Raw genomic sequence first — 14,974 nt, forward strand, 5'->3', positions numbered from 1 at the left:
CGCCTCGCGGTGGAGTTGCATGGCGCAAAGCAGCGCCATGATGAAGCCTTCCAGGACATGTTGGGGCAGGTCCAGCTCATGCACAATCACAATCGGATAATCACACGACTGAAAAGCAACCGGAATCCATCTGAAATCCACCTTTAAGCCGTCCTGTGAGACCAACACCGAGGTGGTTTTGTCCCGCGTAATGAACTGCTCCGTGGCGCGTCCCTCCGCTTTTCTTTCCATGAAAAAAAAACTCCTGTAACGGTGGAATGTACCGATAAAGTGCTGATGTCCACATCTTCAGCCTTTTTGTGAAAGTCAGACGAGGTCCCGGATCAACAAAGCCTTCACGTTGTAAATTATCTGGTTGTTCCAGCGGGGTGTCAGGGGAGGCTGAGGAGTGTAATCCCCCTATAGTTGGAACACACCCTCCGGTCCCCCTTCTTAAACAGAGGGACCACCACCCCGGTCTGCCAATCCAGAGGCACTGTCCCCGATCGCCATGCGAGGTTGCAGAGGCGTCTCAGCCAAGAAAGTCCCACAACATCCAGAGACTTAAGGTACTCAGGACGGACTTCATCCACCCCAGGAGCCTTGCCACAGAGGAGCTTTCTAACCACCTCGGTGACTTCGGCCTGGGTAATGAATGAGTCTGCGTCCGAGTCCCCAGTCTGTGCTTCCTCTTCGGAAGACGTGACGATGGGATTGAGGAGATCCTCGAAGTATTCCTTCCACCGCCCGACTACATCCCCAGTCAGGGTCAACAGCTCCCCACCTGGACGGTAAACAGTGCTGGTGGAGAGCTGCTTCCGCCTCCCGAGGCATCAGACGGTTTGCCAGAATCTTTTCGAGGCCGACGGATAGTCCACCTCCATGGCCTCCCCGAACTCCTCCCAGACCAGAGTTTTTGCCTCTGCGACCGCACGGGCTGCGGCACGCTTGGCCTGCCGGTACCTGTCAGCTGCCTCCAGGGTCCCACCTACCAACAAAGACAAGTAGGACTCCTTCAGCTTGACGGCATCCCTTACTTCTGGCATCCACCACCGAGTTCGGGCATTGCCGCCGCGACAGGCACCAGAGATCTTGTGACCACAGCTACAAGTGGCCGCATCGACAATGGAGGTGGAGAACATGGTCCACTCGGACTCCATGTCTCCAACCTACCCCAGGATCTGGGAGAAGCTCTCTCGGAGGTGGGAGTTGAAGACCTTGCTGAAAGAGGGTTTCACCAGTCGTTCCCAGCAGACCCTCACGATATGTTTGGGCCTGCCAGGTCTGACCGGCTTCCTCCCCTCCCAGTGGATCCAACTCACCACCAGGTGGTGATCGGTCGACAGCTCTGCCCCTCTCTTCACTCGAGTGTCCGAGACACGTGGCTGAAGGTCAGATGATACGACTACAAAGTCAATCATCGACCTCCGGCTCAGTGCATCCTGGTGTCACGTGCACTTATGGACACCCTTGTGCTCGAACATGGTGTTCGTGATGGACAAACTATGAGTAAAACACAGAAGTCCAACAACTGAACATCACTCGGGTTCAGATCGGGGAGGCCGTGCTTCCCGATCACGCCCCTCCACGTCTCACTGCCACCACCCACGTGGGCGTTGAAATTCCCCAGGAGAACAATGGAGTCCCCAGTCGGAGCGCTAACTAGTACCCCTCCCAGGGACTCCAGGAAGGTCGGGTACTCTGCACTGCTGCTCGGCCCGTAGGCCGAGACAACGGTGAGAGACCTATCCCCGACCCGAAGGCGTAGGGACGCAACCCTCTCGTTCACTGGAGTGAATTCCAACACATGGCGACTGAGCTGGGGAGCAGCAAGAAATGCGACCTCAGCTCTCCACCTCTCCCCGTGTGCAACGCCAGGAAAAATGAAGCGTCCAGCCCCTCTCCAGGATTTGGGTACCAGAGCCCAAGCTGTGCGTGGAGTTGAGCCCGACTATCTCTAGCCGGTATCTCTCAACCTCCCGCACAAGCTCAGGCTCCTTCCCCCCCTGTGAGGTGAAGTTCCACGTCCCAACAGCCAGGGGCTGTGAGCATGGACCGGGCTGCCGGGCCACCCACCCTCGACCGCCACCCAATCCTCTCTGCACCCAACCCCCATGGCCCCCTCTGCAGGTGGTGAACCCACAGGAGGGCGGGCCCACGTTGCTCTTTCGGGCCGAGCCCGGCACCGCCATACCAGGCGACGTCTCAGTCCTTGATTTTTTTACTGGTCATGGAGGTTCTGAACTGCCCTTAGTCTGACCCGTCACCTAGGACCTGTTTGCCTTGGGAGACCCTATACTGGGCACAAAGCCCCCGACAACATAGCTCCTAGGATCATCCGGGTACGCAAACTCCCCCACCACGATAAGGTGGCTGCTAGAGGGGGAACTGCCACCTTATCGGACAAATTTACGATAATGTGGTAAATAAAGCTGAACAGCTGCAAATATTTATAAAACTTAAAATCAATTGAGCACCTACCTGTTAAATGTTTCATAGCTGATGTGTAGTTCTACCCTCTGCAAAACGGAGAAGAGCTGCTTTAAGAAGAAACCGCTCTATCCTCTGCAGGCAAAGGAGAACTGGTCCCAAAAAGAAAAACTAATTTCTTTTACCCCATACTGATACACGGGCAATATCAGCCAAATCATCCAGAGCATACATTTTTAACTTATGGTTCAACTTTTAACCAAACTAATGTCAGACAAGTTATTTAAATTAATGTCATGCCATGTTTTATAAAGTGAAAATATCACACATATGTTTTAGTTTTAAAGTAATGTGCTAATTTTTAAGGTTTTAGTGTGGATATATGCTGTGCCCAGCAGTGCATTATGGGTAGGATAGGGTAATCTCAATACGTTCGCGGCATGAGAAATGTGTTTGAAACACTCTGATCAGGCTCTACGGACAACAGCATTAAACTCTAGTGCCTAAAACTCTCGTGAATATATTCTCTGGGGTTATAGACATTGTTATTGTGTCTGCGTTTATTAAATTCCGCGCATCTTAAATGTAGTAGACACGGATTATCTGGAATTTTGTTTAGGCAAGTTTTCAAGGTCTCTACTGCCATCTACTGGCCAGTTTTGTTCATTTGCCCATTGACGTATTCCATAATCCCTTGCATGCCAGAGAGTCACTGCAGTCAACAACATATAGAGAATCAACACGATGACAGTTGTAAATGAATATTATATGACAAAAATGTAATTTTTTTTATGGTTTTTGTCACGTTAATAAGAGTCTGCTGCATGACACCCTGAAAACTTGCTAAAACAATTATAACAAATAATCCGTGTCTGTTACGTTTAATCTGCGTGGAATTTAATAAACGCAAACCGAGTTTCAGACATATTATATATATTAGTCTCGAACAAAGAGGATAAACAGTGTTGTAAAGAACAATAATCAAGACGTTAAAGAGCAAACTTCACTTTCTCCCAGAACGACATGATCAGGAAGCGAGCGTAGCTCACAGCAGCTCCCATTAAAAATAACGGAGAGATAGCCTGTGATTCTCACGTTTGCATAAAATAAACACAATAACAACGTCTATAAACCCCGAGAATATATTCACGAGAGTTTTAGGCACAATATAAAATAGTTTTTTGTTGCGATGTTAATGGTGTTGTCTGTGTGCAGCGGACGGTTAAAGTGCAGCGTGATCAGAGCGTCTCAATGCAGTTCTCAATGTTACTGAGATCTCGCAGTGCGGCGACCTCTCCGAGGTTTTGCGGGATTTGAAACGTCAATAGGGCGGCCACCATTTATATGTCAATACAATATTGAGTGCACGTTTTACAATATAATAAAACGTGCACAATATAATAAAATGAGCGCACATTCTCTCCACATGCAAAACATTTTGTGATGACACTTCCAGGGCTTCGTAAAAATACCTGTTTTTACAAATAAAACAATGGAATATTTTAAAAAGCACATTTATTTGTAAACGCCAACACACAACACACATCACATTAACGTGTTGGTTTACATAATGAATGACTGAACCAATCACTGTTTAGCAGAGGCACATTTTACCCAGAATCCTTTGCGATCTGTCTGTGTTTGTTACAAAACCTCAGAATTAGTGCATTATTCAACATTAAAAGATATATGTTATATTTTAACTTTATACAAATGACAGAATTGACATTAATGGAGTTATTCTATCAGTATTAATGTTATTTATAAATCAAAACCATAAGTGAGCACTGCTTTATTTTCCAAGACCGGAGCGTTGTGATTGGGTAGAGAGCTGGGCTTTGTGGCTGCTCTCAGCTTGCTTTTTTGTGCTGGAAGCCATGTAGTAAACAAGAGCTTCCAGCAGGGAGCACGATGTTCAAAGACAGAAGTGTGGGCTCATTGTTTGGGTCTGTTGTCGCTTTTGATGCTACCAGAAGCGATCGTGGTGTTAAAACTCAAATTCAGTTTATTAGTAGTTGCAAATGTACTAGAGACAGTACTGGAATTTATCGGTTATCTGTAACTTCTGACACATTTTTGGGTGGTTTATCGTTTTATCTTTATCAAAGATAACGAGAGTTACGAATGTAACTACGGTTCTATGAATTCCGGATGACCGCCAGAGGGCGGTGCTTTAGCAGCTGGATAACTACATGTGTGCAGCACAGAGGTCGAGAATATATACCAACAAAGTCACGCCATTGGATGTGACCTGGGTGACGTCACTGGTTGTCTTTATATACCAGACGCACCTAGCGCTCGCTTCTTTTCGGAATGAACTTGCAAGACTCTGAGTAACAAGCAACTTTGGTGGTCATCCGGAATTCATAGAACTGTAGTTATATTCGTAACTCTCGTTCTATTTCATTCCTCCTGACTGCCAGAGGGCGGTGCTTTAGCACCTGGATTACTTAATACCAACAAGGTCCTGAAGAGTCACACTCACCTCGCATCAGCAGTGGGGATTGGAGGCAGACAACACTGCCGAAGTCACCGCAGGAGGAGCAGCCACATTCAGTCTGTAATAGCGGGTGAAGGTACAGGACGAAGCCCACGTAGTAGCAGCACAAATATCACTCAAAGGGACACCTCTCAGTGCAGCTGGGAGGAAATGCTTGAGAGCCAGTCGCACAGCGTGAAGCTCCAGCACGTTTATGTGTTGGAGTCTCTCCTGAGGACTCCAGACACCCCTCACCATCCTGTGATTCCACACGGCCCCCCAACCTTTGAGTGATGCATCTGTAACAACCACCTCTCGGCGAGAAGGGATGGAACCTAGAGGGACACCCTTGCAGATGACGTCCACGTTCCCCCAGGGTCTGAGGTGCAGAAGGCACTAGTTGGAGAGTCGTACAAGCCTGTGCTGATGCAACTTTGAGTTGAGGCCTAGGTTGTTGATCCAAATCTGTAGGGGACGCAAGAACAGAAGTCCCAAAGGTACCACTAGTGACATTGCAGTCAATTTGCCCATTAGCCAGAGCAGCAAACCAAAAGGCAGCGTCACAGCCCATTGAATGTGTGAGATGAGACGAATTACATCGTCCACTCTCTGCGGGGATGGCGATGCAGTCATAGTCAGGGAGTTGATGGCAATGCCGATGAAGGTGGTTTGTTGACTGGGAACAATAGAACTCTTTGCAAAGTTCACTGTGAGTCCTAACTGAGAGACATGGTTCAGTAGAAGAGCTGTGTCGTGTGCCTGCTCCTGAGTCTGAGCGCAGACAAGCCAATCATCTAAGTAGGGTAGAATTCTTAATCCAAGAGCTTGCAGTGGGGCTATTGCTGCAGCCATACATCTGGTAAATGTACAAGGGGCGAGAGAGAGGCTGAAAGTAAGCACCCTGAACTGGTATTGCTGACCTTCGAAAGCAAATCGGAGAAACTGCCTGTGACGAGGCACCACTGACACATGGAAATAGGCATCCTTTAAGTCGACACTTGTGAACCAGTCTCCTGGTGTGATAGTTTGAAGGACATCTACCGTGCGGAGCATGTGAAACTGCAGCACTTTGATATAATGATTCAGACGTCGGAGATCGAGGATAGGATGAAAGCCGCTATCCTTCTTTGGAACAAGGAAGTAAATTGAATAGAACCCCCTGAGCTGGTTTGAACTGTGAACTGGCTATATGGCCCCCTTCTCCAGGAGTTCCAAAATCTCCCGTTGTAGGGCAGCAGACTGCACCGAGTCGGAATCAACAGTCATCCTCACCCCATTGAACTTTGGAGAACGACATCTGAACTGAATTCTGTAACCCTCGAACAAGGTTGAAATGACCCACGGGTCTTGAACTTGAGCCTCCCAGTGGCTGAGATGATTTCGTGAAAAACGGCTGGGGGCCAAACATTGGCAGTCAGACCCGACCACCTCTGCCTCGCATCCCTGAGGAGAGGGATTACTGGAAGCTCTGCGAAACCGTTCAGTTCTCGGGGGTCTGACCGTAGGCTCCCGAAAGGCAGGCCGCTGGGAGAGCTGGCCCTCAACTGCGAAAGCACGTGCAGCTCTGGGAGTCGGCGGGAGCCTGGATATAGAGTGAAAAGTTGTGCACGTCTGACTGGCTGAGGTCTGGAAGACCGGTGTAGGTCAACAAACTGTTGCCGAGATTTACTAGCCTCAACAACATGCTCCAAAGTTTGTTGGGCCGCAGGTCCAAATACTTGGCCTGGAAGAACCGGCAGTGAACAGAGTGTACCTCTGCAGGATTCGGACAGGGGGACTGCGCAAGCCACACCTTACGTCTAGTGATGGTAAGGGTTGACATCAGTCTGCCAAGCTCTCTGGATATATAAGCAAAGGTTTGGAGTGAGGCATCACTAAGACTTTGCATATCGTCATCAACTTCTGCCTCCCTCAGAGACTTTGAGAGGGCAAGGGCTTTTAGTGAGGAGGTCATCAGTGACCCTACACTGAGGTCGTGGGCAACGGGCATCCGGCCGAGCAGCATCAGCTGGAGCCACAACCAGGTTTGCAATAATGCTGTCAACGGCGGGCATACGGTTCAGACCATACTGTGCCAAATCACACATAGAGCTAAGGGCTCTGCAGTCCTGCGATAGATGGATCAATGATTTGGGGTCCGCCCAACATCGGTGGAGCTCCTTTCCACAGGGAGATTGTCAACCCCAAGCCTGGATAAAGCCAACTCAACAGCTTGCTTGACAAAAGATAGTCCAGGTCCTGTTTGCGGCAGGGACTCTGCCTCAGAGGTGTGAGAGCCCACTAATGAATGGCTTGGAGAAAGACCCCTCTCATCATTCAGAAGCAAGGACTCAATCTGAACAACCTCAGATGTCGACGTTTTGACCTTTTCAGCCAAAGCATGGTCATGAGTAACCTTCTTAGCAGAAGGGGCTCCTGCATGTGGGCGTTTACGGTGCTTTGGTTCCTTCCTGGGGCTGGAGGCCAAAGTTGCACTAGACATTCCACTTTCCAATGCCGCAAGTCTAGCAGATCTCTCTGCCAGTGGCATGCTGGCACAATTAAGGCAGGCATCACCAGTCAGGGCTTCCCTCAGGTGTCCGATCCCAAGACACGAGGGGCAAAACATATGCCCATCATCTGGGCTCAAGGGAGCCAAACAGGTACTACAGCCATGCAACAAAGGTCCTGTCAACATTGTGGACTGCATGCAGATGGCTAACGCAAGCCCTGACGGTTACAGATAGAAAGACAAAGTGTGAATCACACGAAGTGTATATAGTAACACAAGGCACGGAGCGTGAAGCACTCACAGCCGCCGACTCGACACGAGGCACGGAGCGTGAAGCACTCGCAGCCGCCGACTCGACACGAGGCACGGAGCGTGAAGCACTCGCAGACTCGACACGAGGCACGGAGCGTGAAGCACTCGCAGCCGCAGACTCGACACGATGCACACAGCTGAAAAACACACAGCCCAAGTGCTACGTCACTTACAGCAACGATGACAACACTAGCTGCTAGCGGAGCTGTTAAACGTAGCAAAATGGCGGCAGCGCAGATAAAGTACTTCAAGGAGTGGAAAACACTCACGGCAAGCCCAACACAGTACACTATTCTGGTTCTGATACACACACTACTACCACGTAGTTAACGAGGTTATCCAGACAAATAAACAAGTAGCCAGCTTTCGTCGAAACAACACAGGTAATGTGCACAGAGGAAAATACCCAGCAGGGCGTCGGCGATGGCGCGCACCCGGAGTTCAGGAAGGTGTACTCACGACAGGCGTCAGTCAAAGAATACAAAAAAACGGTGAAGTCGTGTCTCGCAGCCTCTGGAGGACGTGTGCAGTGCACGTAGCTCCAACCGAAGGTGGGTTGCGAGGCTACAAGCGAGAGCGACAATCGCAGAGACAACCAGTGACGTCACCCAGGTCACATCCAGTGGCATGATATATATTCTCGACCTCTGTGCTACGCACATGTAGTTATCCAGGTGCTAAAGCACTGCCCTCTGGCGGTCAGGAGGAATGAAATGGAACTTTTTTTTTTTTTTTGCCAGCTTGCACTCGGCCGAGACGGACGCACTTTTCTCTTCTCCCTCCCTCCTTATCTTTCCTGCTTCTGTGGCATGTTATCTGTGAGGCTGCAGCTTTGCTCTTCTGGAAAACGACAAAATTGGATCTGTTAAAGTGGTCTTTGAACGCAATTGACACTATTTTTTTCTACAAGACATTCGGGGGCGGAGGACCCGACCTGTCCTGCTGGGACGCATGTGATGGGTTACGTGATGGACTCGTGGAGGAGATGGCAGGTCATGTGCCTTTACATGCTTTCTGGGGAGGACGTCGAAGATGTGTATATATTTGGATTGGTGGTGCTGTGTGGAGCGGGCATGGCGCTGGTTTACCAGAAAATCAAGAAAGTGGAGACAGCTTTGATTGGGCCGTCCAGACTGCCCTACATGATTGATTCGATTGGGAAGGCAGTGGCTGCGCAGTCAGCGGGTGTTAACCGCAAGCTGGAAAACATCTTGGGCAGGATTGCAGCTCTGGAAACCTGCTTTGACTGTCTGTAAAGACCACATTCTACATTCAGATGCATTGAGAGCCACTCTGTTCTCAGAACTGTGGAATCTTTCAGGCGTCTGCTAATCTGGATATTCATTTGGCCTCCCCAAACACAGCTGCACTCCATGGCCGCTGTGATAAAAAACCTCCTCAAGAAGATCAACACTTAAGCCTCGCTCCCTGGTCATCCCCCTCCCCTCAGCTTCTCCAGCTCTGACGTTGACTGTGGACAGTGTACTGCTCAGGGCTGAGCCCCTACCCCTCCAGGATTGTCGGACAAGGCCGTTGACAGCGCTTAATAGGCTGCCTCCGGAGTGTTCTCTTAAACTGGACCTTCAAATCTCGGTTGTCGTCCTGCGTCTTTGTTTGTCTGTATGATTATTGTTTGTCTGTGCTGATGGGGTTTTTTTTTCCTCATTGCTGCTGTATAACGCAGCGGCTATGAGGGTTTTTTTTTCTCCTTTTTCCCCTCGTGTGCTTTTTAATGTTTATGTATGTTTAATATGTGTTTATGACGTGCGGAATTCCTCCGCATGTCTGTCTCAGTGTGCTGAAAAAGTGCTGATGTCCATGTCTTCCACAATTCCTGTGCTAGTCAGATAACATACCGGATCAAGACAGCGTCCAGTTTAGAAATGAACGGCACATTCCACTGTTACAGGAGTTTTTGTCATGGAAAGAGGAGCGGAGGAATTCCGCGCATCGCGGCAGAGCCGCATGGTGCAAAGCAACGCCGTGATGAAGCCTCACAGGACATGTTCTGGCATGTCCAGCTCATGCACAGTTTCTCGGATACTCACATGACTGAAAAGCAACCGGAAGCTGTCTGAAAACCATCCTGTGAGACCAACACAGAGGTGGTTTTGTCTCGCACCATGAGCGGCACGGTGGCGCAATCCTCCGCTTCTCTTTCCATGAAAAAAAACTCCTGTAACAGTAGAATGTGCCGAAAAAGTGCTGATGTCCACGCCTTCTGCCTTTTTTGTGAAAGTCAGACGACGTCCCGGATCAATAAAGCCTTCACGTTGGAAATGATCTGGTTGTTTCAGCGGGGTGTCAGCCTGTCTATCGGAGCGCGCCGCGCTCTCAGACGCTGTAGGCGGTCTTTAAACCGGCTGGAGCACTCCTTAATCTGTGTAATCCCCATAAAATCGTCGCTGAAAGCCATCTAAATTTTCCGAATGGTGTCCAGCTGGAGGTCTCTCACAGTTTCTGTAAAAAATTGATGCAGCAAAGCTCCAAATCGTTCAGACATTTATTCACAATAAAAATCCAACGAGAGGGGTGGACCACTGCTCACACAAAGCCTGCTCACAGGCGAATGACGCAACCGACAGGCGTGAAAAAACTCACGCATGCGCACGAAGGTTCAAGCTTGGCTGATGCAGTCACACGTGATTCAAATCCATATGGTTTTTGCAAAAAATAAAAAGGTCCGATACTTTTTGGACAGACCTTGTATATTCTTTACTGTTTACAGGGCTGTCAAAACTCCGCAGATCTGCGGGATTCCACGGATTTCATCATGGGCAGGGGTGTTAGTGTTGTACTCTTTAATCGTGATCGTTACTGAGTTTTTAAAATGCTTATCGCAAAGCGTTTTTTTTTTTACGACATCATGCAAGTTTTATAAGTCCGCGGACACTGATCTATGTGTTACATATCAGTTTCCTCGGATACGCGGAGATTCGCGGAGGAAAAATGGCACTCAAAGCCTGGCTGTTATGACAGTTGTCGTAAAGCGGGACTGGTTGGTTGCTGCGGTGACACTGTGTGGCTCCTGTGCGAAGCTTAGCTAAACGTAGCATGTGGACATCACACACTTTTAGAACTTTCAAGTTTTAAAAGAAGAATTTTGCAGCATGGCTGTGTCACGGAGTGACATCAGACAGAGCGAAGATGACGAGAAAGACGGTTTGAAAAAGTTTGATAAGGGCAAGAATCCGTGGAATTGTTGCTGGCTTCATGAACACACCTGAACGATAAACAGGAAAGAGAACTGGTAAGAATTTTTCTCTCTCTGGAAAATAAACATTGTGCTGTTCAAACAGGATTTCAGAAAAGATTATGTGCCTTTTTTTCGTTCATTAATCTAGACTTTCTTTCATTGGAAAAAAGACATTGTGGCTTTGAGTGGATTTACAGGGATTTACACAAGAATGTGTGGCTTTTTACTATAAGGTATGTTATTGATGTTTTACCCTGATTTTTAAAATATTCATGGTTTAACAGTCTTTTCAGTCTTCATGAATTTCATGTAGTTTAATTGTTCTGAGTTAATACATAATTTGATTTACAATTAAAAGGAAAATCATTCCAGGTCCTACTCCCACGTCATATTCTGTTATTTCAACATGATCATTGACAGTTCAAATGAAAGGTTTTATCTAGGATCATTTAAATATGCTCTAATTTTGAGATTTGTTCTTCCAGGAGATGTTGAAAAAGTATCAGTAGATGAAAATTTAATTTGGCTTCTGGGGCCCACAAGGCCCTAGACCCTGGCTCCTGGGGAGGTGTGCCCCCCAGACTCCCTGCAAATTTTCCTCGGATTTTCCACTTTTCATTTCACAGCCCTGTGTTTATCTTGGCTCTTAATCTTCTTTAAACATTAAAGACCTAACCAGGAACAGAGGGTGCAAATTAGCTGGGACTAGAAACCTGCATGCATGACATTGGTTTTTATATTTCACAGGAAATAATAATGTTTAATGCGTTTGTCCCTGTTGTATAAAAGCAAAAAAAAAGATCTGTAAGTCGGTGACTTTGCTCATCAGTGATAACCCAGACCCCCCTTCAATCTGTAATTAATTTAATCAGCTTATGAAGTGCCAAACCACAACAAAAGCTGCCTCAAGGCACCTCACACTGAACTTTCTTTTCCTTTCGGCTGCTCCCCTTCGGGGTCACTACAGCAGATCAAACGTTTCCATCTCACCCTGTCCTCTGTATCTTCCTCTGTCACAACAACCACCTGCATGTCTTCCCTCAGCACATCCATAAACCTCCTCTTTGGCCTCCCTCTTCTCCTCCTGCCTGGTGGCTCCATCCTCAGCATCTTTCTCCCTATATACCCTGGGTCCCTCCTCTGCACGTCCAAACCATCTCAATCTCGCCTCTCTGACTTTGTCTCCAAACCGTCCCACCTGAGCTGTCCCTCTGATATGTTCATTCCTAATCTTGTCCATTCTGGTCACTCCCAAAGAGAATCTCAACATCTTCAACTCTGCCACCTCCAGCTCTGCCTCCTGTCTTTTTGTTAGTGCCACCGTCTCTAAACCGTACAACGTAGCTGGTCTCACTACTGTCTTGCAAACTTTCCCCTTCACTCTTGCTGATATTCTTCGGTCACAAATCACTCCTGCCACCTTTCTCCACCCACTCCACCCTGCCTGCACTCACTTCTTCACCTCTCTACCACACTCTCCATTACTTTGAACAGTTGACCCCAAATATTTAAACTCATTTACTTTTACCACTTCTACTCCTTGTAACCGCACTATTCCACTGGGCTCCCTCCCATTCACACACATGTACTCAGTCTTGCTTCTACTGACTTTCATTTCCCTTCTCTCCAAAGCATATCTCCACCTCTCCAGACTAGACTCAACTTGCTCTCTACTCTCACTACAGATCACAATGTTATCTGCAAACATCATAGTCCATGGGGACTCCTGTCTGATCTCATCCGTCAACCTGTCCATCACCATTGCGAACAAGAAAGGACTCAGAGCTGATCCTTGGTGTAATCCCACCTCCACCTTGAATGAGTCTGTCATTCCGACTGCACTACCCTAACATACTTCTCTGCCACTCCAGACTTCCTCATACAATACCACAGCTCTTCTCTTGGCACCCTATCATAAGCTTTTTCTAAGTCCACATACACACAATGTAACTCTTTCTGGCCTTCTCTGTACTTCTCCATCAGTATTCTCAGAGCAAACGTTGCATCTGTAGTGCTCTTTCTAGGCATGAAACCATTGCCCAAGGTCCCTTGGTGATTTTCCAGCCAGACGGGGGTTTGAACCAAGTATCCTCTGGTCTCAAGCCCACTGCTTAAATCACTAGACCATCATTTTCCTTAACTCACTCACTCATCTTCAGCTGCTTACTCCAGTTAAGGGTCCCGGGGACCTCCCTTAACTCCCTTCCCCTGTAAATGTAGGATGATTCTGAAGGTATTCATGTCATGTAAGATCTTCCTTCAGTGCTTCCAAATGTTGGTGGTGACTGTGGGTGTGCTGGGTGGGCAGACTGGCTCAGGCAGCAGATGGAGCAGTGCTGTGGGATGCTTCATGTCAGATCTGCAGAGTTTGGGCCACCCCCAGCACGGAGTTGGCTCTCTGTTGGGGACCCGGGAACGGGACGAGGCCTTCTGAGTTTTGAATGCGTCTGTGTGACTTGTTTGCAGTGTGAGCAGCAGTCTGGAGAGGAGGAGGACGAGGAGGTGGTCCATCAGGAGGTCGAAGCGGTGATTGTGGAGGGAGAGGAGGAGGAGGGCGTTGTGCTGCAGGAGGAGGAGTGTCCAGCGGTGATCGTGGAGGAGGTTCCCAGCGCACAGGTGGAGCAGTGCTACGCCGCGCAGGTCCTGGTTTACGATGACGGTACCTACCTGATCGAGGACGTGGCTGAGGAGCAGGAGGTGATGACAGAGGTGGCTGAGAACGGTGAGACAGTGGAACCTCGCTCAAGCTCCCCTTTTTAAAACCATCAAAAGTTGTTGTGAGTGTGCAGTCTGGAGCTGCACCACTAGCTGTGTGATGAACATAATGCAATAGGCTGCCTAAATAACAAATGTCCTGTAGATGCTCTGCGACTGCAGTCTGTGGAGAGACGAGAGGTGACCCAGACCTGCTCCAGCTTGTTTTGTCTTCTGGGTCTATTGGGAAGTAGGTAGAGAGATGTCAACGTTTATTTTTTGGTGAAACTGTGGTGAGTCAGAGGAAGTGGAGGAGCTGGAAATGACAGACAGTGATGACCTTGAGTAGCTGCACAGTTTGAGTATGCTCAAACTATGGAAAATATTACATTTACTATTGCGAGCATCCATGTTTGAGACACTGAAGCATACCATTACACTCAAAGAACCTTTCCATTTCTTGGCTCCTTAATGCCAGCTATACTGGCTTTGAAGTATGTAAATTTGACATATCTGTGGTAAATCTGTGCATTGCAGTAAATGGGGTACTGCATGTCTGAACATGTTCAAAGCTGCTGCTGTCAGTCTGGTTGGAGTAAGAATGGCTGCACATCTTCCTCCCTGTTCTTTTTGGTCTGATCAAAGTGAATGTCATCACACTTCTTTCTGCAGGTGAATATTTTGATCTACATTTCAAATTTCTTTAAACACTGAATGCAGTTTTTCTGTTGGTATTGATCAGTCTTGTCAGAGTCATGTAATGCTTTGGAATAACACTTTTCAATTTCATGGTTTCTTGTAGGAAACAAGGGGTCAAGTCCATCACAGACTTAGAGAACTTCTGCTTTGCAGAACAGGCACATCACACAACATCACATTCATCATGCAGGTGGATATCAGCCTAGTAACCATGGAAACTTTGGGGAATCCTCCTGGCAGATCTATGTGCAAGCATTCTGGGGTGTGCCATGAATCATATGAATGCAGTGTGTGCACACAATTAAAATGAAATCGTCATTTCAGCACTAGAAATACATTCGCAAGTGCAAAAAGTAGCCATAATTGGATGCTTAAATGAACCAGGAAGGAGTTTCATAAAGAAGGCCATATTTATAACACATAAAGTTGATATCAATACTTTCAAAATGGAATCAGTTTGAAGAGTTTTATTTACTGCCCACATGAGCTTTTCTTCTCATAAAATTCGACCACAAAATGTTTTTTTCAGATTTCAGAGGTTTCTCCCACAATAACTTTACCACAGATATGTCAAATTTACATATTTCATAGCCAGTATAGCTGGCATTAAGGAGCCAAGAAATGGAAAGGCGTCTTTGAGTGTAATGGTATGCTTCAGTGTCTCAAACATTGATGCTCGCAATAGTCAATGTAA

At 47.7% G+C, this 14,974-nt stretch overlaps 1 protein-coding gene across 4 annotated transcripts in view; it reads left to right on the forward strand.

The window, feature by feature from the left end:
* Positions 1–14,974, forward strand: part of elf2a (E74-like factor 2a (ets domain transcription factor)) — an 82,313-nt gene that overhangs the window by 26,607 nt on the left and 40,732 nt on the right. For all 4 annotated transcript variants that reach the window (XM_034181014.1, XM_034181013.1, XM_034181016.1 and 1 more), the window contains exon 3: positions 13,354–13,609. In XM_034181014.1, the coding sequence (XP_034036905.1) occupies positions 13,354–13,609 (256 nt within the window). The remainder of the gene's footprint in view (positions 1–13,353; positions 13,610–14,974) is intronic.

Source organism: Thalassophryne amazonica, chromosome 11, assembly GCF_902500255.1.
Source record: "Thalassophryne amazonica chromosome 11, fThaAma1.1, whole genome shotgun sequence".
Lineage (NCBI taxonomy): Eukaryota > Metazoa > Chordata > Actinopteri > Batrachoidiformes > Batrachoididae > Thalassophryne > Thalassophryne amazonica.